Genomic DNA, 21278 nt, shown 5'->3' with positions numbered 1-21278 from the left:
GTCTTTGTCTGACGACTACCTATTCAGCAGGTCATTCAACATTAAAACATATTCATTTAAACTCATCTATTTTTAATTTACTCTCTATATCATTATTTCTCGACCTGATGTCAGATGGTTGCTTGCACTGAACAAAGTTTATGGATCGCACAAGCCTCTAATCCATTGTTCCGTTTTCTTTAGATAGCAATTACCAACTTCAGCTACCTTTAGCCACTCCTATAGCTAAAAATGTCATTCTGATTTGTACATACAAAAATAAACATGCTTGCATGCCCCAATTCGTTTTATAGATTTTTAGCTTCCAGTGGCTAAAGTTAGCTGAAGTTTGAAATTGATGTTCAAAGAAAACTAACCCATGGTTTATAATTTCTCTTGGCCCGTTAACTACTTTGGATGAGGAACCAACTAACATCCAGTTAAAAGAAACATTTATTTTAGCAACAATATCAACTTGAGTGTATATACTAGATTGAGTGTATTTTGTCTTTATATATTTTCTGCCATACAAATCAGGTAATTGCTGGGAAAAAAGGCAACACAATATTAGGTCCGCGAAACGCCTTCAAAGGCAAGAATAACACCAACACGTACACAGCCATTTAGTCTGATGACAGTCCAGATGAAGTCCCCACCCAGAAGGCATTAGTGGTCAGTGAATGGTTTGATGGACAATAAAACAACAAAAGTCACTTTCACTAGATCTCAATGCCCGGTAAGCAAACTATAATTCTAAGGGTTGTCCGCTGGCCGTTCCATTAACACAGTATTTATTTTACTAAGGATTAATTACTAACTCGGTTAAAAACAACTTGCCTTCACAGTAGGTTTCAAGTTGATAGAGCTCACCCATTAGTTTTTGTGTCAAGACACTTCTAGTGACCGATTAAAGCTGTTCTGGAGGCATGTGGTGGCATAACACCCTATAAAGTCAGTTCACACAGGTGTTTCTTTTATTTGGTCAATGATCTGTACAAGGGAAAACCATGGTTGGCATGAGACTGGCTCTTTTTGGGATGGGCAAAATAAGCTTCACCCTTTATGAGCTTTTTGGGAAGCTAACAGATCTTTGAGGTCAATTGCAATTTGTCACATATTATTCATCATCCTGCACGCTCTCCTGGGAAGTCCATCAACATGATGTTTGGAAATGTAGGCGTCTAAGTACCCCTGTAGAGGTAGACCATAAAACACCTCAAAGTGACGTTGACATCCAGAGTAGCAGTACGTAATGCGGTTTGTTTGTTTGTGTGCCAGGCATAAAGAAAAACAAATTAAACTACTATTAAAGCTATAGTCTGTAAAACGCTGGGTTATAAAGACAAGATAGTTTACGGACCCTATAAACTTCAATAGACTGTTTACAAAGCACAAGGCACTAGTTTTTTCTAGAACGTGCTATTTAATCCTATCTGATTAACCATGTCCGATCAGATGACTTTTGAGAAAGTGTGTGCGTGTACATGAATGAATATAATGATGGGTAGGAATTCTGATGACCCTCCATTTGGATTATCAGGAAGGATCAGCTCAACAATTATACTGAAATGAACGTCTTTAACATGGACATGGCCTCAGGGCTTCTGCCTGTACTGGAATAGATGCTAAAAGGTGGATCGAGGTTGGTTTGAGAAACGTTTTAGGAGAAGCAGTTCTTACTTTGTTCCACCTGGGGGACCTGTTGAGCTTAAACCTTTGGACCCTTCAGCACTGCATTAACCCATAGGTAAGACTCTAACAATGTTTCCCCAAATCCCACAGCCATTCCATAGTTTAATGTGCTCCAGCAGCCTACTAAAAATCGTATTTAATTAAAGAAAGGCTTAGTAACAAGTTCACCAGCCGATTACGTGCAGATTACAATTTAAACTAGAATATTGGAGCCAAAGGAGTTAGAATATAGGAGCTAGAGGATTTAGAGGATAGGATAGGGATACAGGTTAGGGGATAGGAGTCAGGCATAAGGAGATAGGAGATAGAGGAGTTGGAGGATAGGAGTTTTGGAGTTAGTAAATTTAGGAATTAGGGGATAGGAGTTAGGAGATAGGGGTTAGGGGACAGGAGTTAGAGGAGATAGGGTATAGAATTTTAGGTGTTGGAATATGTGCTGTGTCTGGCTGGTTTCTGTGGATCAGCTCATCCTCTTCTCTTCAGTCCTTGTGCTCACTTCTGCCTCCATGAGAAATGAACAGAAGGCTTTTAAGACGTGTGTTTGTTTCCCCACATGGTTCAAGCGAGCTTAAAGTTAAACTGAGAATGAGAGATCTTTCCATGGTCGTTATTAAACAATGGCTTGTGTGGGAACATCAAGACCTTTAAGGAGTTTTATACCAGTGCTAAGTCACAATAACGAGGCAGTTGAGATTTAAAGACCCCGACCTCCCTTTGAAACGATGGAGGTGATGTCATTTGTTTCGTAGCGGGCCTGTCTGAAAAGGCAAACTAGCTGATTAATTCGTTTTCTTGCATATGTGTAACCTAATGCAGTCTGATGTTTTGTCTGGAGAGGGAGTAGAGAATCCTGCCGTCTGGTTTCAAAATCTGCTGACGGCAACAACGACAGATCAACTAGTCACCTGGTTTATCTTTCTGGACCTTTTCTTTTTTGTTATCGATCTTAGTCCACCCCACACAGATTACCGCATGTAATCTACTGTTAGTTGCAGTTTTTAGAAATCTGTCCGCAACCTGCCTGGTCATTACAACCGAGCCAAAACCCAACCTGCTCTTATACACGCGAGTGGCCCGTGGACGCCAGAAATCACGTACGCCTGAGAAAGGTGAGGAGGGGAGAGATACATAAATGGCAGCGTGAAAGAGGGAGAGAAAATGAGTGATAAATGACATGAACGTTAAACAGAAATATATAGGAGTAAAAAGAGGGACGAGCAATCCTTTTCAATAGGCACCCACGTTATTGCTGAAGAGCTAAAGTATTTATTTCACTCAACCACTAATTGTGGGTGTAAGAGCCAGAATTCCTTCTGTACAATTAGACAGAGAGGGGTGGGGGGGGGGGGGGGGGGGGCAGGGAGAGAGAAGAGAGAGAGGGGGAGACAGGGAGTGAGGGGAGACAGGGAGAGAGAGGAGAGACAGGGAGAGGGAGGAGAGACAGGGAGAGGGAGAAGAGACGGGGAGAGAGGGGGGTGACAGGGAGTGAGGGGAGACAGGGAGAGAGAGGAGAGACAGGGAGAGGGAGGAGAGACAGGGAGAGAGGGGGAGACAGTAAGAGAGGGGGGAGACAGGGAGAGAAGGGAGAGAGAGGGTGGTCGGAGAGGGAGACAGGGGTGGGGAGGAGAAAGTTGAAGAGACCGAAGGTGCCGTGAGAGGAAAAAGAGGGAGGGATGGGGAAGGAGAGAGAAAGGGGGAGGGAAAGAGAGAAAGAGGGAGGGAAGGACAGAAGAACAGAGGCAAACCAGACAAACCTCCTTGCTCTCCTTCTCTGTTTCAATCCGCTCAGTGAGCCAATGACTCTCAGGACAGAACAACGAACAGGTTAGCAGTTCTTCGTCTCATCTTTTTTTCCCATCACTCGTTCCTTTGCTCCTTTCCTCTCCTCTTCTTGTACTCCTTTTTTGCTCATTTTATTTGGTCTCTTCTTTCATCTCTCTTTAATTAAACCCTCTACTGTTTATCTTTTTCTCGGTTGCCTTCCATACCTCCATCTCCCTCCATCTCCCTGCTCTATCTTTATCCGTCTACCTGTTCACATTTTTCTTAGTCTTTCATTCCTCCATCCATCCCTCAGCTCTTCTCTCCTTTGTCCTGAACTTCTCTTCCTATCTTTATGGCTGAAGTGGATGATTCTCTAGTGTTGTGATTATGCTGGTCTTCAGTACAACTGTGCACGTATTTGACCTTGTCCTGAAGCAGCTCCCTCCTCGTCGCCTTCTCTTTTTTCTGTCTTGGTCTCTTTCCCTCCCCCATGCACTGGTGAGAAAGTGGCTTGAAGGCCCGGGACAGGTGACGGGGCAGACACTGGTTCCTGCGCCTGTATTCAAACTAGCTCTGATGAAGAGGAGAGGAGACAAGGGGACTAGGAAAGGAGGCCAGTGTTTAGACTATGCAGACGCGGCCCACCTTCCACAACAGCCTCACACCGTCCTGTCTGCGTTCGACGGCGCTGTTTGTTTGCCCCCCCCCGGCTCGGGGGCCTTAGTTTAGCTCACCATAGTGACGTCTGAGGCTTTGCGGAAGACGTTTTCTCTGCGGCTCGGCCCGGGCCATGCTGCTTTTAGCTTGGGTCCGTCGCCACCCTCCTCCCATTCCCTCTCAAGTCTGAGTCGGTCCTTAATGACACCCTTTGGAGCGTGCTACTTTGGGTCCCCAGGGCCCACACAGGGAACTGGGTGCCGTTCGGGTGCGTTAGTGTCCTGGGTAAAGGTAGTGCATACTATCTGGTCTGGGGATCTTGTCATGTGTAGTGCAATATGTTGGGAATAGGATGCCATTTGGGACACACCCTGAGACTTTGAGTGTTGCCCGTGGGTCTCCAGGATGCGCCGTCTCCATGGCGAGGTCGTATGGTTCTACAGCTAAAAAACTCCCTGGTGGTCTTGGGGTATTTGCGTTGCTAATGACATGTCTCCACGGCGGAGTGTGTTTTCTTTTTGCTATTTCAGTACTTCTGGGGGTTTGTTTTTGTTGTCATTTCCTCGCCGCTTTCATGTGACGGAAAGACAAGAAATTTATCAACAGATGTTTTTTGTGAATGGATTTAGAGAGTGTTTGTCTTTCCGAACTGGCAATGAAATTGGTGGATTGTTCTGGGGTTTCCTCAACTTCCAGATCCCTCCCTGATTATTAGCAACCTTAGTAAAGGTGAGCAAAAAAGGCAATAGCAAAAAGTTATTGTTGTCTGTCAGTCTGATTTTACACTCTAAATATAAGGGATGTCTAACCTTTAACTGAAGTAATGTTTTTCTAATAAAAATGTAGTTCTTTATTGATTAACAGAGAAAAAAAAATATTCAAACATGTGAACATAATAAGCAGTAGAGCGATGTTGTGGGTCTGTTTTGCTTCTAAAGACCCTGGGAACCTTGTTAGTATGAATTCATGGAACAGGAGACTTTTGACCAAAATCTGCCTGCCTCTGTCAGAAAGTGGAAAGTGGGTGGATGTTGGATCTTCTGGTCGGATGTTGATCCAAACTACTCCAGATCTAAATAATAATATCTCACTGACCAGACAATCGAAGGCCTTTCAGTACCCTGACCTAAACCCTTCTGAAAACGTGGGGTGAGCTGAAGAGAAGAGTCCACATGGACAGAGGACCGAGCACTCGGAAGGATCCGGAAAGATTCTGCATGGATGAATGTTCTCAGATCCCCTTGCTCATCAAACATTATAGGAGAAGACAGAGCCGTGATCTTGGCATGGGAGACTCACAATTTTGAGAAAGATATATCTTGATTTAGAAATGTATTCAAACAATTTACCTCAGATGCGGGTTACATTGATCACATATTTTGAGTGTTAGATTGAACAATGTTGTCAATCATGGACGGCACTCAGAAAGAATTCAGTCTCTCATTTATTTTTTCTAACGCTCCCTCCATCCTTCCTTTTCTTTCTTTCTTTCCACCCCAACCCCCCCCCCTTCCCCCCAGATCCAGGAAGGATGTTAAGCCTCCTTCTATGTGTGAGTTCCCTCCTCCTCCCCCTCCTCCCCTTCTCCCTAGCCCAGGGGTCGGGGGTGAAGTTGCGCCTGGCGGGGGCGGGCCGGGCCCCTAACGAGGGTCGCGTGGAGGTGTTCTACAGCGGGGCGTGGGGGACGGTGTGCGACGACGAGGTGGACATCAACCTGGCCAACGTGGTGTGCCGAGAGCTGGGCTACTCACACAGTCTCACCTGGGCGCACAGCGCCAAGTTCGGAGAAGGACAAGGTGCAGTACAGCCTTTATTCAAATTGTAAAATCAATCAAATGTGTCTTTTGAAGTCCTTTAAAATGTGTCTAATAAGTCCAGTAGCAAAGCTTTATTTAGGGAAAATTCTCAACATACCCTTTACTTTGCATGAGAGAGATTCAATGGGGAAGTCCAGTTTTCTTTTCAAGATGTCACCTTCATGGGTTGTGAAAAACATTTCTAGATTGGCGGAGTTGTTCTCCAGCCGATCCAGTAAATGTGCAGGTGAAGGTAAGATGAAGTCACACCTCGTTAACCCTCAGAAGCAGAAGTCGTGTTGCACGACTTCCTCTCCCACATCACGGAATCTTGTTTGCCTGTCGAGGTGTTTGGATCTGGTCGGAACAATGCACTGTGTCCGTAGTGGCTCCTGATTGGCTGCTAACGACTTATTGTGTCACGCCTCTCGTATCAGGTTTGATCTGGTTGGACAACGTGCGCTGCACGGGCACCGAGCGCTCTCTGGCCGAGTGTCGCTCCAACGGCTGGGGGATCAACGACTGCACTCACGCCGAGGACCTGGGGGTCGTGTGCAGCCCTCACGGAGGTGCACCGCCCCACGTTAACCGTGTCGAGGGATCCCCGGCGTCCCTGACCTCCGCGCACCCACCTCCGCGCCCCTCCCCGCGCCAAGAGAGGACCCAGCGGCCCCAGCCGGAGACCGTGGCCCCCACGCACACCCGGTCCGCCCAGAGGAATGGCCATGAGATTGCGCTCCATCGCGGCACCCCCACAGGTCAAAGTTCACGGTCCCAGCGTCGGGGTCACGAGATCCGTCTGCGCACCCGTTACGACGGCCAGGGTCCGGCGGCCAGGAACGGGCAGGAGAACCAGGTGGTGCCACAGGGGCACCAGATCCCCCCACGGCTGGGGGTCTACAGGCAGACCCAGGGTGGGGACCGGACCGGGGTGCCGAGCAGCCGGTGGGGGTCAGAGGTCACCAGGCAGCCCAGTGGGAACCACGTGGAACCGGAGTTGGAGATCCACAACATGGATAATGAGGTAGACTTCACGGACAGACAGGTGAGGAAAACAACGTTCTCCCATTCTTTGCGTGTCTCCCGTCATTGTTTCTAAGTACCCCATACACACACACACCCGCACACACACACACACACATACACTTGTCACTGCCCATGTTTTCCCCACTTCGCCCCATGAGGCCCCATGACAACTCCAGGAAGACCGGAAGCTGATTTGTGGAGCCAGAAGCCCACAGCCCAATCGGCATGCTGTAATGACAGGCAGCCCTAAAACCAGGCCCTTTCTGGATACAAGTCACAGTGGACAGCATCCGTCATGTTCAAGCCTCCACCACTAGTAGTTAAACACAGCCAACTCCCTGAATGTATGGCTATTTCCAGTGCAGGGGCCGGAGGAAATAACTGTCCATTATTTATCAATTCCCTAAAGAACACATCATCCAGAGCTCAGGACACATGTTCCTGCTCTTAGATGTTGTGTGCACATCCCACACACACACACACACACACACACACGATGAGTCTCAGCAAATGAAAAGTCACAATAGCAGGGGCAATGTTACATTTTATTCTACACACCCCAGTTAAAATGCCAGGTTCTTGTGATGTAAAAGAAGGAGACAAAGAAAGATCATGTCAGAATTCTTCCACCTTTAATGTGACATATCACCCGATAGATGTTCAATTGGATTCAGGTCTGGGCTCTGGCTGGGCCATTACAAAATGTTCATCTTCTTCTGTGAAGCCCATGCTTTTATGGATTTGGATATGTGCTTCGGGTCGTTGTCGTGCTGAAAGATGAACTTCATCTTCAGCTTTCTAATGGACACCTGAAGGTTTTGTGCCAAAATTGCCTGGTATTTGGAACTGTTCATAATTCCCTTCACCAAGACGAAGGCCCCGGTTCCAGCTGAAGAAAAACAGCCCCAAAGCATGATGCTGCCACCAACATGCTTCACTGTGGGTATGGTGTTCTTTGAGTGATGTGCAGTGTTATTTTTGCGCCAAACATACCTTTTGGAATTATGGCCAAAATGTTCAATCTTGGTTTCATCAGACCATAACACATTTTCCCACGTGCTTTGATGTTTGTTTTTGCAAACTTCAGCCGGGCTTGGATGTTTTTCTTTGTAAGAAAAGGCTTCCGTCTTGCCACCCTACCCCATATCCAATTCATATGAAGAATACGGGAGATTGTTGTCACATGTAGCACACAGCCAGTACTTGCCAGAAATTCCTGCAGTTCCTTTAATGTTGCTGTAGGCCTCTTGGAAGCCTAAGCCTCCCTGACCAGTTTTCTTCTCGTCTTTTCATAAATTTTGGAGGGACGTCCCGTTCTTGGTAATGTCTCTGTTGTGCCATATTTTCTCCACTTGATGATGACTGTGTTCCATGTTATATTTATGCTTTGGAAATTATTTTTTACCCTTCTCCTGACTGATATCTTTCAACAATGAGATCTCTCTGATGCTTTGGAAGCTCTCTGTAGTACCATGGCTTTTGCTCTGAGATGCAACTAAGAAAAATATCAGGAAAATCCTACTAGAATAGCTGAACTTTATTTGTGATTAATCAGAGTCAATTTAAATGATGGCTGGTGTTTAATGAATTACATTTAACATGAGTTTGAGAACTCATAAGTCTATTTCCCAAAGACAACCTCTGGATATGACGCTGAGCACGTGCACTCAACTTCTTTGGTCGACCATGACAAGGCCTGTTCTGAGTGGAACCTGTCCTGTTAAACCGCTGTATGGTATTGGCCACCGTGCTGCAGCTCAGTTTCAGGGTCTTGGCAATCTTCTTAAAGCCTAGGCCATCTTTATGTAGAGCAACAATTCATTTTTTCAGAGTTTTTTGCCATGAGGTGCCATGTTGAACTTCCAGTGACCAGTATGAGGGAGTGTGAGAGCGATAACATAAAATCTAACACACCTGCTCCCCATTCACACCTGATACCTTGAAACACTAATGAGTCACATGACACCGGGGAGGGAAAATTGGTAATTGGGCCCAATTTGGACATTTTAACTTAGGGGAGTACTCACTTATGTTGCCAGCGGTTTAGACATTAATGGCTGTGTGTTGTCACATTAAAAGATATAATCAAATATTAGCAAAAATGTGAGGGGTGTATTCACTTTTGTGAGATACTGTATTTATATATACTATCGAGGCAAGTCCTTCTGTCAGTTGGATAACACACTCCTGAAACGTTACCCCCCCCCCCCACTATACTATACGTCACCCCCCCCCACTATACTATACGTCACCCCCCCCCCCCCACTATACTATACGTTACCCCACCCCCCCACTATACTATACGTTACCCCCCCCCCCCACTATACTATACGTTACCCCCCCCCCCACTATACTATACGTTACCCCCCCCCCCACTATACTATACGTTACCCCCCCCACTATACTATACGTTACCCCCCCCCCCACTATACTATACGTCACCCCACCCCCCCACTATACTATACGTTACCCCCCCCCCCCACTATACTATACGTTACCCCCCCCCACTATACTATACGTTACCCCCCCCCCCACTATACTATACGTTACCCCCCCCCCACTATACTATACGTTACCCCCCCCCCCCACTATACTATACGTTACCCCCCCCCCACTATACTATACGTTACCCCCCCCCCCCACTATACTATACGTTACCCCCCCCCCCACTATACTATACGTTACCCCCCCCCACTATACTATACGTTACCCCCCCCCCCACTATACTATACGTTACCCCCCCACTATACTATACGTTACCCCCCCCCCACTATACTATACTTTACCCCCCCCCACTATACTATACGTTACCCCCCCCCCACTATACTATACGTTACCCCCCCCACTATACTATACGTTACCCCCCCCCCCACTATACTATACGTTACCCCCCCCCACTATACTATACGTTACCCCCCCCCCACTATACTATACGTTACCCCCCCCCCCCCCACTATACTATACGTTACCCCCCCCACTATACTATACGTTACCCCCCCCCCACTATACTATACGTTACCCCCCCACTATACTATACGTTACCCCCCCCCCCCACTATACTATACGTTACCCCCCCCCACTATACTATACGTTACCCCCCCCCCCCCACTATACTATACGTTACCCCCCCCCCCCACTATACTATACGTTACCCCCCCCACTATACTATACGTTACCCCCCCCCCACTATACTATACGTTACCCCCCCCCACTATACTATACGTTACCCCCCCCCCACTATACTATACGTTACCCCCCCCCCCCCACTATACTATACGTTACTCCCCCCCCCCCCCACTATACTATACGTTACCCCCCCCCCATTATACTATACGTTACCCCCCCCCCCACTATACTATACGTTACCCCCCCCCCCCACTATACTATACGTTACCCCCCCCCCCCACTATACTATACGTTACCCCCCCCCCCCACTATACTATACGTTACTCCCCCCCCCCCACTATACTATACGTTACTCCCCACCCAGACGGGCAGTAAGGTGAAGCTGGAGGAGGTGCGCCTGAGGCCCATTCTGACGGGCGCCAGCCGAGGCCTGCTGCTGGAGGGTGTTCTGGAAGTGAAGCACGCTGGGAGGTGGCGCCACGTGTGCGACCACGGCTGGGACCTGAGCAGCAGCCGAGTGGTGTGCGGCATGCTGGGATTCCCCGGCGCCGAGGACTTCGACCGCGTGGCCTACAGGTAAAGAACGTCCGGGAACTGGTGCACAAGGTGAAGGACAGGTTTGTGTATGTGGGCTGTTTGTATTTGCGGGGGGGGGGCACGCGCACGTGTGTGTGTGTGTGTGTGTGTGTGATATGTGGGCCAACGTTCCTACCGCCCGACCACAGCATCATATCCTACTGTGAAACATTTGGTCCAACACAATATTTCCTGGATGAATTCAACCACCTCGTCTCGTCCCATTTGACAAACTACCTGAGTTGGCCGGACGACAGCTCTGTTTGGTTTTGGCGCTACGAACGCAGGCCCACATCGTCAAGGTAGCTCATGAACTAGGTTACCATTTGGGATGTGATTTGGGAAGGCTATGTGGTATTTCATGTCAGACACACTGCGCCTGAGGATCCTGAGGTGTTTGGCTGAAGACAGGCATTTGAAATTATGACTCACCTGGCGGGAATAGCCGGTTGGGAACCCAGAGCATGTGACTGATTGAAAACGAGTGACTTCGCCTCAGAGTTGATGCTTTTGCTTAAGGGTTTTCTGTTCCTGGCCAGCAACTATTATTGCGCCAGGCTGCCTGCCAGCTACTTTCCGAGATGCCCTCTTTGTCATCAGACAGTAGTTGTTGCTTTGACAACGGTCATTTTCCGGAAGAGTTCCAGAACACTTAAGAATCTGTTGCCATTCTGTCCGTCTGTTTGTGTGTGTCTCTGAATAACCTCTGAGAAACCACAGACACACACAATTCTTCACAGAGCCCCAGGTCTTAAAACCCTAATGGCCCCAATGACCACCTCTGTCCCTCGGTCTGGCCACAGGGCCTATATACAGCCCACTGGGAGGATGTCACTTCTAAACGCTGGTCGAAACTATTAGTCTTTACTTCCCTGATAACTGCAGCTAATGTTCAGGGTAGTTTGTTGAAAACACACCCGGAGAAACACACGCATGCCTGTACACTAATGGATAAACTTAGCTGCTCCACTTTATTGTCCATTCTTGCTTGAGGTCACAAATCATTAAGTTTGGATAGAGGGCCACTTTGCACAAACCCCGTTATGGTATAGAAGTGCCCTCTGTCTTACACTGAGTCGCAAACCCATAGCAATATCCACTGTTGCACGAACCTGCTTTTTTCACAGGTTTTTTTGTTGCTTTGAAATTTGAGTGGTGTTGAAAGCGATTGTGAATGTTTAGCCTGCAGAGAAAAAAAAAACATGTTTTTTTTTCTCTTTTTCTTCATGAGGTGAAAACACTGCCACGTTTGCTTCTCCACCCCTCGGGGGAAATAACAGTGATTTGATGCCAGCTTCTTCAGTCTCTCTTCAGCTTCTAAATCTGTCCACAGAGAACTTTAGGCAAATGTTGACTCAGCGCTCGGAGGTGTTTACACACACACACACACACACAGCTCCCACCAACGTTAAGACTTACATTGTACCTCAATAATCAGTCAGTTGTCACCTGTTTTTCTGGCCTCTCGTTTCTCGTTATCTGAATCAGCCGGCTGTAGGAGCAGATGGCAGACGATGCAGTTTATTTTTAAACCAGTGACTTAAACTACTTCCAGCCTAAACCACCAAACAGATGAGTGAACGGTTGGAAGGACCAGCGCCGCTGGATACGGTAAACACTGAGGGCTGAGTGACGTGTTCCAGAGAAAAACATCTGTCATTTCTCACCGCATTCAGTCGGAGAGCTTTTGCTTTTGTTTTTTTCCACCTGCTGAATGCTGCCCTGAGTGATCCCTCGTGTTGATTTCACCAGTAAGCCCGTGGTCTCATGAGTCTCCTGAAGTAGCCCCTGAGTATAGGCCAAGTTCCCCTGGTTTGGAACGACTGCGCTAAATATTAGGGATCCTTTGGGGCTCAGTAATGGTTTGGGTTTCCGGCCGTTTGAGTTGATGGGGATTCATGTGTTGTTGAGTGAGTGTGTCTTTGTGGTGTCTAATGATGCTGTGGTGCAGCCACCTCTCTGGCTAATCCTGTTCACACCGGTCTCATCAAGTCAAGCGCTAACCTAAGCCTTCCGGACCTTTCCCAAACTTCTGGCAACATTTCCCCCGAATTCCCAGGCTTTCCTGCATGTTAGAATGCTGAAGATTCCAAGATTTCTGTAAAACGTGGAAAATTCATTTTCCGCGTTACATGTGAGCCGTCACGTCCTTGTGTCCTGGTAAAAGGACACACCCATCTGCTCTGCTATGAGCTCACATTCCTGTTTTAAATAGTGATTGGTATTTTTGAGATGAAGTCTGCATTCCCAAGGGAAATATTTTATAGGGACACCTTCTGTTTGGAGACATTTTGTAGTCAAAATGTCTGTAGGGAAACCTCCTGAAAGGAGACATTCTCCGGGGAGACATTCTGTCAGAGACACATTCTGTGGGGAGACATTCTGTCAGAGACACATTCTGTGGGGAGACATTCTGTCAGGGACACATTCTGTGGGGAGACATTCTGTCAGAGACACATTCTGTGGGGAGACATTCTGAAGGCAGTCGCTCTGTAGAGATTGTCGAGTCTGTAGAACTATGGAGTCAACATGACATAACTCACCAGTCAGGGTATTTGGTGTCAGCGGTCTGATGTCTCCTTTTTCTTCCAAACGGCTCCCTAAGCAGTTCCCCATGTAGGGAACAGTGTGTCATTGGGGAGACTGCCCATGTAATCACACAGTACCATGATACACTTGTGACGGCACTTGTCTCCAAAGTGTCTGCTGTGAAATCTTGCGGTGGGGCCCGTCTTGTCTCATAAAGCAGCTAGCTGGCACTAAGCCAGGACTCCTGGAAACACAGATAGGACTTAGTTAGTCTCGTTAATGGGAGCTTTTATATAATTTCAGCCACCAGTTTCCAGAGTAGTACAAATTATTTCGGTCAGCTACGTCATCCGTTTTGAATCCGCGTTCGTGGTTGTGTCCTGGGACATGTCTGGCATGTTAGGAATCCCCTGTTGGTCGCCTTCTTTCTAATTCGGCGTGCTTGAGATCCTGCGCGGCATGTTAAACATGCCTTCATTTTGTAGCAGCGGGGTAGGCTTGCGATTACAGCGTTTGACCAGCTACCCGAGGGTGTTAGGTCGAATCTTAAAGCTGTCAGCGTGAAAGACCTGTCGCTCCGTCCTTAAGCGGATGTGCAGCCCCTACTGTTCGTGGGCTGATCTAGGATCAGTGCTACCTTTACAATCATGATAAAATGAGTTACACGGAGAACGGCAACTGATTGAGGATCAGCACTTCTGGGCTGTTTATCGGCCTCACAGCAGACAGACAAAGATATGCAGACAGTTCGGACTATTATACTGTACCTCCCTCCTTCCAGTCAGTCTCATTCATTTGAATTTACCAAAGTTATAGCAGTTTGCATTCACACACACACACACACACACATGGCACTTCATGGCCACTGGCGTCAGACACGTGAGACCTGTTTGATTTAAATCATGATATCAACCCCGTGAGGGGGAAACATGTCCCCTCAAGCTGAATCAAGGACCGAGAGGGCAGCTTTTGTGAACTGGACCTGGGACTGAAGACAATCGTCAGGACAGCATCCGGTGAAAATGAGTCTCCCGAGGACTGCTGATTAGTGTTTAGATGCCGTCGGCTCTGTGTTTGGAGTCCAGCCAGGGATTTCCACAGCACAGGGTTTGCCCTCTTGACCGCTAAGCTATCTACATGGCTCATTGATTACACCGGTAGTTTTGGTGTGTGTGTGTGTTTTGGTGTGTGTTTTGTTGTGTGGGTGTGTTGTGTTTTGGTCTGAAGCACATGTATCGAACTCATTCAACCGAGAGCAGCTTCTCCTGGGTTTTCACTCCTCCCCTTGCATTTGATTGTTTGGACAAGCTCACCAATTAGTACAGAACTCCCCGGTTGTCTGGGTCTTTATTGAAAAGAGAAAAGGAAAAACCAGCAGAACACCAGGCCCTCCGTTGAATTCAACCTGGACTTAGAGCTCTTTTAAATCTGTGTTCTTTTTAATCTGTGTTCTTTTAAATCTCTGTTCTTTTAAATCTCTGTTCTTTTAAATCTGTGTTCTTTTAAATCTCTGTTCTTTTATATCTGTGTTCTTTTAAATCTTTGTTCTTTTAAATCTGTGTTCTTTAAAATCTCTGTTCTTTAAAATCTCTGTTCTTTAAAATCTCTGTTCTTTAAAATCTCTGTTCTTTTATATCTCTGTTCTTTTATATCTGTGTTCTTTTATATCTGTGTTCTTTTATATCTGTGTTCTTTTAAATCTGTGTCCGATTGTAATTGAAGAGGTAATATCCCTGACATGGTGCAAGTTTACAGTAAACGCTGTACTGTACCTGTCAGCTCAATACCTCAATCAGACGACCTGTAATATAGTCCTGTGTGGACCTGGGAGTCCGCTGAGCCTGAATCAGCAGGGACTTGGTTGGTCCTGGCGGTTGGGTTCGTGAAAGGTGTGGGCATCACACAGCGAATTCCAGTCACACCACCTGTGAACGACTCACACTTGTTGACTGGACTTAATACTTTCAGAATCCGTTTCGAACTCAGAAGATTGGCGTTTAGTGAAATCTGCCTTCAACTGTTCCTGTTCGTCCAATAATACGCCGCATTTCCCAAGCCATACTGAACACCCGAAGGGCTTTTATACTGAGGGATTTGGAAGAACCTGACGACAGCTACAGAATAATGAAGGAAAACCAAGTCTCTATCAAATACATACACACACACACACTCTTTTTTCACAGATGGTGATGAATGTCTCAGGGATGAGACATTTGACTCTGGTGGTTTTCCATGCAGAGTTTAATTCAAGGGGATAGGCAGCTTTACCAGGACACTCTTTAAATACACATTGAATTCCCTTTAAATACATTTTAAACACTTTTTAATGCTTCAGGTGATACTGATTAAAACAAGTAACTTCAAAGTTCAAATGTAATGGCTGTATTAGCGGGAGATTGAGGAGGGCATATTTTCCTCATGGAAAGAAAACATAAACTACTTGTTCAGCATCATTTACTTCAACAGTTTCTGTGGTATGGGCTATAGAAGAAAAAAAGTGTTTTTATTTTAAATATTAAATTTACTTATAAGACAGTGAAGTTTGTTCAGCTATTTTTATTCAGAATGAGCCTTAGTCGAATTCAAAAACATGCTGACACTGTGTCATGTGTGTGTTGGGGTCAGTGGCTCTAACCAGTGGACCACACAGCTCACCACTTGAGGTTGGGATACAAACATAGTTCAGGGCCATCTTGGACAAAACAGTTTACCACCTGAGGTTGATACAGACACAGTTCAGGGCGATCTTGGACAAAACAGCTCACTACCTCAGGTTGGGATACAAGCATACGGCACCAGTCAAAGGTTTGGACGCACTTGACCATCCAAACTTTTGACTGGTACAGTAGTTCAAGACCGTCTTGGACCAAACAGCTCACTACCTGAGGTTGGGATACAAACATAGCTCATGATCATATTTAGAAGGCAGTCACCCTTGGTCTTAGTATCCAGTATTTGAAGTGGTTCCCCTGAAGCTAGCTCCTCTGTTTGAAGTCAGCCATCTGAAACAAACTCCTCTGATAGAAGTGGGTTGTCTGAAACTGCTTTATTTGATGTCAGCCATCTGAAACTAACTGCTCTGTTTGAGGTTTTTCATCTGAAACTAACTCCTCTGTTTGAAGTCAGCCGCCTGAAACTAACTCCTCTGTTTGAAGTCTGCCGGCTGAAACTAGCTCCTCTGTTTGAAGTTTTCATCTGAAACAAACTCCTTTGTTTGAAGTCAGCCGTCTGAAACTAACTCCTCTGTTTGACGTCTGCCGGCTGAAACTAACTCTTCTGTTTGAGGTAAGTCGTCTGAAACTAACTCCTCTATTTGAAGTGGTTCATCTGAAAGTAACTCCTGAGTTCGAAGTGGTACATCTGAAACAACAACCTTTGTTCCCCCTAGAACATATCTTTTACATCCTCCGTTCTCCTAGAACACGACTCACTCCTCTGTTCTCCAGAACACGTCTGCTAATTCAATCAGAGATTTTACAGAGTTCTCTCTGTAGCTTCCCACTGTGCCTTGTCGTTTCTAGTGTGGCTTGAAAAGGCTGTCCCCCCAGCGGTCCCCTATTCCACAACATATGTAGTGCCCCTCTTCTGACCGGTAGTGCCCCACGTAGAGAAAACCACGACGGTAAGCTTCATCTTTCGGTCAGCAAAGTACCAGTGGAGGTCCACATTTACTGCTGCGGCCGAGGACCAAGTGGGGGCTCCCCATTCACTGTATAGTGCCTTACTTTTAAACAGGGCACATGGGGTAAAGGCCCACTTTGAAAGTAGTGCGCTACAGAGTAAATAAGGGACCATTGTGGACACACTCAGAAGTCTTGTTTTTGAGACACGGATGTTTTTGGCAACCTTTGGCTGGTGTCTGTAAGCTTCCATATAACGGACCCCATTATGCATATTTATAGTACTTTCTCAAATGCACACAAAATATGTTACGTTTGTTTTTACAGTACTTTCCGTTGGTTTTTCTAGACATACATTCAGTAAGACTGAAATACATATGAAAGAAACGTATTAGTGAACAACAGCTGGGAGGGGGAGACCGAGAGAGAAGGGGACCAGAGGGAGAGAGGGGGACAAGAGGCTGGGAGGGGGAGACCGAGAGAGAAGGGGACCAGAGGGAGAGAGGGGGGACAAGAGGCTGGGAGGGGGAGACCGAGAGAGAAGGGGACCAGAGGGAGAGAGGGGGACAAGAGGCTGGGAGGGGGAGACCGAGAGAGAAGGGGACCAGAGGGAGAGAGGGGGACAAGAGGCTGGGAGGGGGAGACCGAGAGAGAAGGGGACCAGAGGGAGAGAGGGGGACAAGAGGCTGGGAGGGGGAGACCGAGAGAGAAGGGGACCAGAGGGAGAGAGGGGGACAAGAGGCTGGGAGGGGGAGACAGAGAGAGAAGGGGACCAGAGGGAGAGAGGGGGACCAGAGGCTGGGAGGGGGAGACTGAGAGAGAAGGGGAAGACATGAGTGTAGAAGAGAAGGACCATGAAAATAGAAGAGCAGAGGAGAGGATAAGAGGCAAGAAGAGAGAATAATCAAATAGAGAAGATAAAAGAGTGTAGAGAAAAATTGGCAATAAGGAATGAGAGCAGAGCACAGACTAAAGGAGAAGAGAAGAGAGGAGAAGAGAGAAGGGAGAGGAAGAGAAGGACAGGGCAAGAGAAGAGAGGGGATGAGAGATGAAATTGTTTGCTTGGCTTCACAATAGGAACACTCAGATCCCTCCCTGTGCATTGTGGGTAACCACAGAACCACTGGGCCTCCTCAGCCTGCTCGCTGAGATATTTACAGCCTGCTCGCTGAGATTTTTACAGCCTGGTCTCTGGGATATTTACAGCCTGCTCTCTGAGAAATGTACAGCCTGCTCGCTGAGATATTTACAGCCTGCTCGCTGAGATATTTACAGCCTGCTCTCTGAGATATTTACAGCCTGCTTTCTGAGATATTTACAGCCTGCTCCCTGAGAAATGTACAGCCTGCTCGCTGAGATATCGAGAGCCTGCTCGCTGAGGTATCTACAGCCTGCTCGCTGAGATATTTACAGTCTGGTTTATTGACTCCTCATCCGCGGGTAGGAGGGACAGTGAGGAGGTGATATCTGTAGTGGAGGGGCTGGTGATAACACTATTATTTATTTCAGAAAACGATGGGATGCGAAGTTGGCAGATCCATCCACAAGGTAAATATCTGAGTATTGTTTGTTGTTTGTTCTTCATTTGTATTTCTCTTGATGATGATGATGATGATCTGTCCTCCTCTCTTCTCTCTCCCTCCAGACTGGCAGCGCTGTCCAGTAAAAAGGGCTACTGGGTCGAGCGGATCCAGTGTTTGGGCACGGAGCCTGCCCTGTCCCAGTGCAACGCCCAGCTCTCCCTCCCCAGGAACCCAGTCACCTGCCCAGGGGGGATGCACGCCGTCGTTCGCTGTGTGCCCGGACACCAGTTCACACGCCTCTCCTCCGGGAGGCCGCCCGCACCCCCCACAGTCCAGGCAAGAAGGGAGGGGGGAGGGAAGGGAGGGGGGAGGCGGGAGGAAGGGGGAGGAGGGGTTACCAGTTACCTGGATGCCGTTTAACGCCCCCTGGCGTGTGTGCTCCTCCTCCCTCAGCCCGTGGTGCGTCTGAAGGCCGGGCCACGCCTGGGGGAAGGCAGGGTGGAGGTCCTGAGGGACGGGAAGTGGGGCACCGTGGCAGACCACCTGTGGGACCTGGGCGCGGCCAGCGTGGTGTGCAGGGAGCTGGGCTTCGGCTCGGCCAAGGAGGCCCTCAACAACGCAGAGCTGGGACAGGGTAAGATTGGTTGTCTGCTTCACGCACGCACGCGCACGTGCGCGCACACGCAAGTCCAAGTCAGTCAGTGATCCAGTCAGTGATCCAGTCAGTGATCCATGTCACTCAGTCACTCAGTGATAGCTATCCAACCAGCCAGTCAGTCAATCAGTGATCCAGTCAGTCAGTCAGTGACATCCAGTCAGCCAGCCAGCCAGTCAGTCAGTGACATCCAGTCAGCCAGCCAGCCAGTCAGCCAGCCAGTCAGTCAGTCAGTGACATCCAGTCAGTCAGCCAGCCGGTCAGTTGGCAAAGCTGACCTTCGCCGACCTCCTTGCCAAAGCATTGTTCCACAGACTAAACATTTGTCCCTAAAATGACCTTGCCCTTTACAAACTTGTTTCCAAGGCCCACATCAATGAAATGTTGGCTCTGAAACCTAGCCGCACCAAAACAAACACACTGACAGGAAGTAGCTGCACTGTTAGTTGAGATGATTGTATGTATATCTGACTGTTTGTGCTGTGCCGCCATTTCCATCAGGCTAAACAGCACGTTTATCAAAGCAGAGGCCGAAGTGTTCCTGAGTGAAACCAGCTACAGTGGCTGAAACAACACCCTTTTTCTGGTCTGAAATAGGGCTCTATATATATGGCAGAGGTTACCAACTTCTTCCACCAGCGCCCCCTATTATACATTTGGTTAATTTAGCGCCATCACATCCGAGTGAGATCATATATAGTGTGAGCTGTAGAGGGACATTTTGTCGAGTTTTTAGAACGATAGTGTTTAACAATTTCTTTGGTGACCAGATATTATTTTGTGTGCATAGAAAAGCCCATCCTAAAATGCAGAATTTCTATTGGTCAAATGTAAAAGCTTCTACCCTGATTCTCCTCCACTGATGTCCCTGAGACATGCGATCATCTCGCCTCAAATGAACAATAGCAGACTCGGGCAAGCGATATCCCACTGTTCATTTCATTGTTGCGAACATTCAGTTCACTCAACTTCCGTTCGTGGGAGAAGACGAGCAATTCATTTGTGCCATTCAATTTAGCCACACTTTGCCTTGATGACAGCTTGGCACACTCTTGGCATTCCCTAAACCAGCTTCTTTGGGTAACGACCTGGAATGCATTTTAGCATTCAACAGGTGTGCCTTGTTAAAAGCTAATGTGTGGAATTTCTTTCTTTCTTAATGTGTTAGGGTGGTTATACAGAGGGTGACAAGGCAGGATGGAACAGAAAAGACCATCATTATGTCTGTACTGTTATAGTCCATATTATGCTAAAAACAGCTCAAATAACCAAAGAGAAACAACAGACCATCATTACTTCACTACATAAATGTCTGTCAATCTGGAAAACATCAAGAACTTTGGACATTTCTATGATAAAGCGAGTTGAACTTTCTTTCATGAGGACTGCCGCAGCAAAGGAAGACCCCTGAGTTACCTCTGCCGCAGAGGATAATGTCATTAGAGTTACCTCTGCCACAGAGGATAATGTCATTGGAGTTACCTCTGCCGCAGAGAATAATGTCATTGGAGTTACCTCTGCCGCAGAGGATAATGTCATTGGAGTTACCTCTGCCGCAGAGGATAATGTCATTGGAGTTACCTCTGCCACAGAGGATAATGTCATTAGAGTTACCTCTGCCGCAGAGGATAATGTCATTGGAGTTACCGGCCTCAGAATTCAGCAGTTCACCTCACCTCAGACTGCAACCCCAAAAAATGCTTAGCAGATTTCAAGTAACAGACAAGTCTCAAAATCAACTGCTCTGAGGAGACTGCGTGAATCAGGCCTTTGTGGTTGAATTCCTGCAAAGAAACCACTACTGAAGGACACCAATAGGAGAAAAGTTCTTGCTTGGGTCGAGGGGTGGGGATGTCACGGCGGAAGCACAGCTGTCCCAGCTGTTACTCGGCTCCGTGACGCCTCATTTCTCCTCCTCCTCGTCAATGTAGTTGGGTCGTTCTGAGCACGCCGCATGGGGCCGTTACAGTAATGGGGCGGCACTTCCCTTTCCAGGGAAAACAACCGTATTTAACCAACTTGTAGAATAAACCCCTGTGATGTCTGGAAAATGAACACCAATTTTAGTTTGTTAGCTTTTTCCATATCTCAAAGTGCTCACACATGCGCACACGCGCACACACACGTGCATACACACAGTGGTTTTGTTCCAGGCAAAAACTAAAGCCAGAATAACTTGTGGTGGGGACTGTTGAATATGCTACCAGAAGCGTACGCGCTAAACTGAAAGTTCCATTGGTCCCTCGCACAACTTAAAAGCAACAGAAGAAACAGCCCAGTTATGACATTTCCAGGATAGTCAGAAGGGCCTAAGGCCAGTGCAGAGACTAAGTAG

General features: G+C 47.3%; 1 protein-coding gene across 1 annotated transcript in view; it reads left to right on the top strand.

Moving 5' to 3' along the window:
* The first annotated feature begins 3459 nt into the window (after window positions 1-3459).
* The window catches only part of LOC105006857 (lysyl oxidase homolog 4), a 28588-nt gene continuing 10769 nt past the window's right edge, over window positions 3460-21278 (top strand). Inside the window, exons 1-7 of the mRNA XM_029121898.2 lie at window positions 3460-3495; window positions 5613-5888; window positions 6326-6933; window positions 10405-10616; window positions 18275-18313; window positions 18411-18624; window positions 18742-18922. Of these exons, the coding sequence (XP_028977731.2) occupies window positions 3468-3495; window positions 5613-5888; window positions 6326-6933; window positions 10405-10616; window positions 18275-18313; window positions 18411-18624; window positions 18742-18922 (1558 nt within the window). The 5' untranslated portion in view covers window positions 3460-3467. The remainder of the gene's footprint in view (window positions 3496-5612; window positions 5889-6325; window positions 6934-10404; window positions 10617-18274; window positions 18314-18410; window positions 18625-18741; window positions 18923-21278) is intronic.

The sequence above is a fragment of the Esox lucius genome, chromosome 9 (assembly GCF_011004845.1).
Source record: "Esox lucius isolate fEsoLuc1 chromosome 9, fEsoLuc1.pri, whole genome shotgun sequence".
NCBI classification, from domain to species: Eukaryota; Metazoa; Chordata; class Actinopteri; order Esociformes; family Esocidae; genus Esox; species Esox lucius.
Note: the sequence above shows the minus strand (reverse complement) of the source record. Positions and strands in the feature narration are given on the sequence as shown.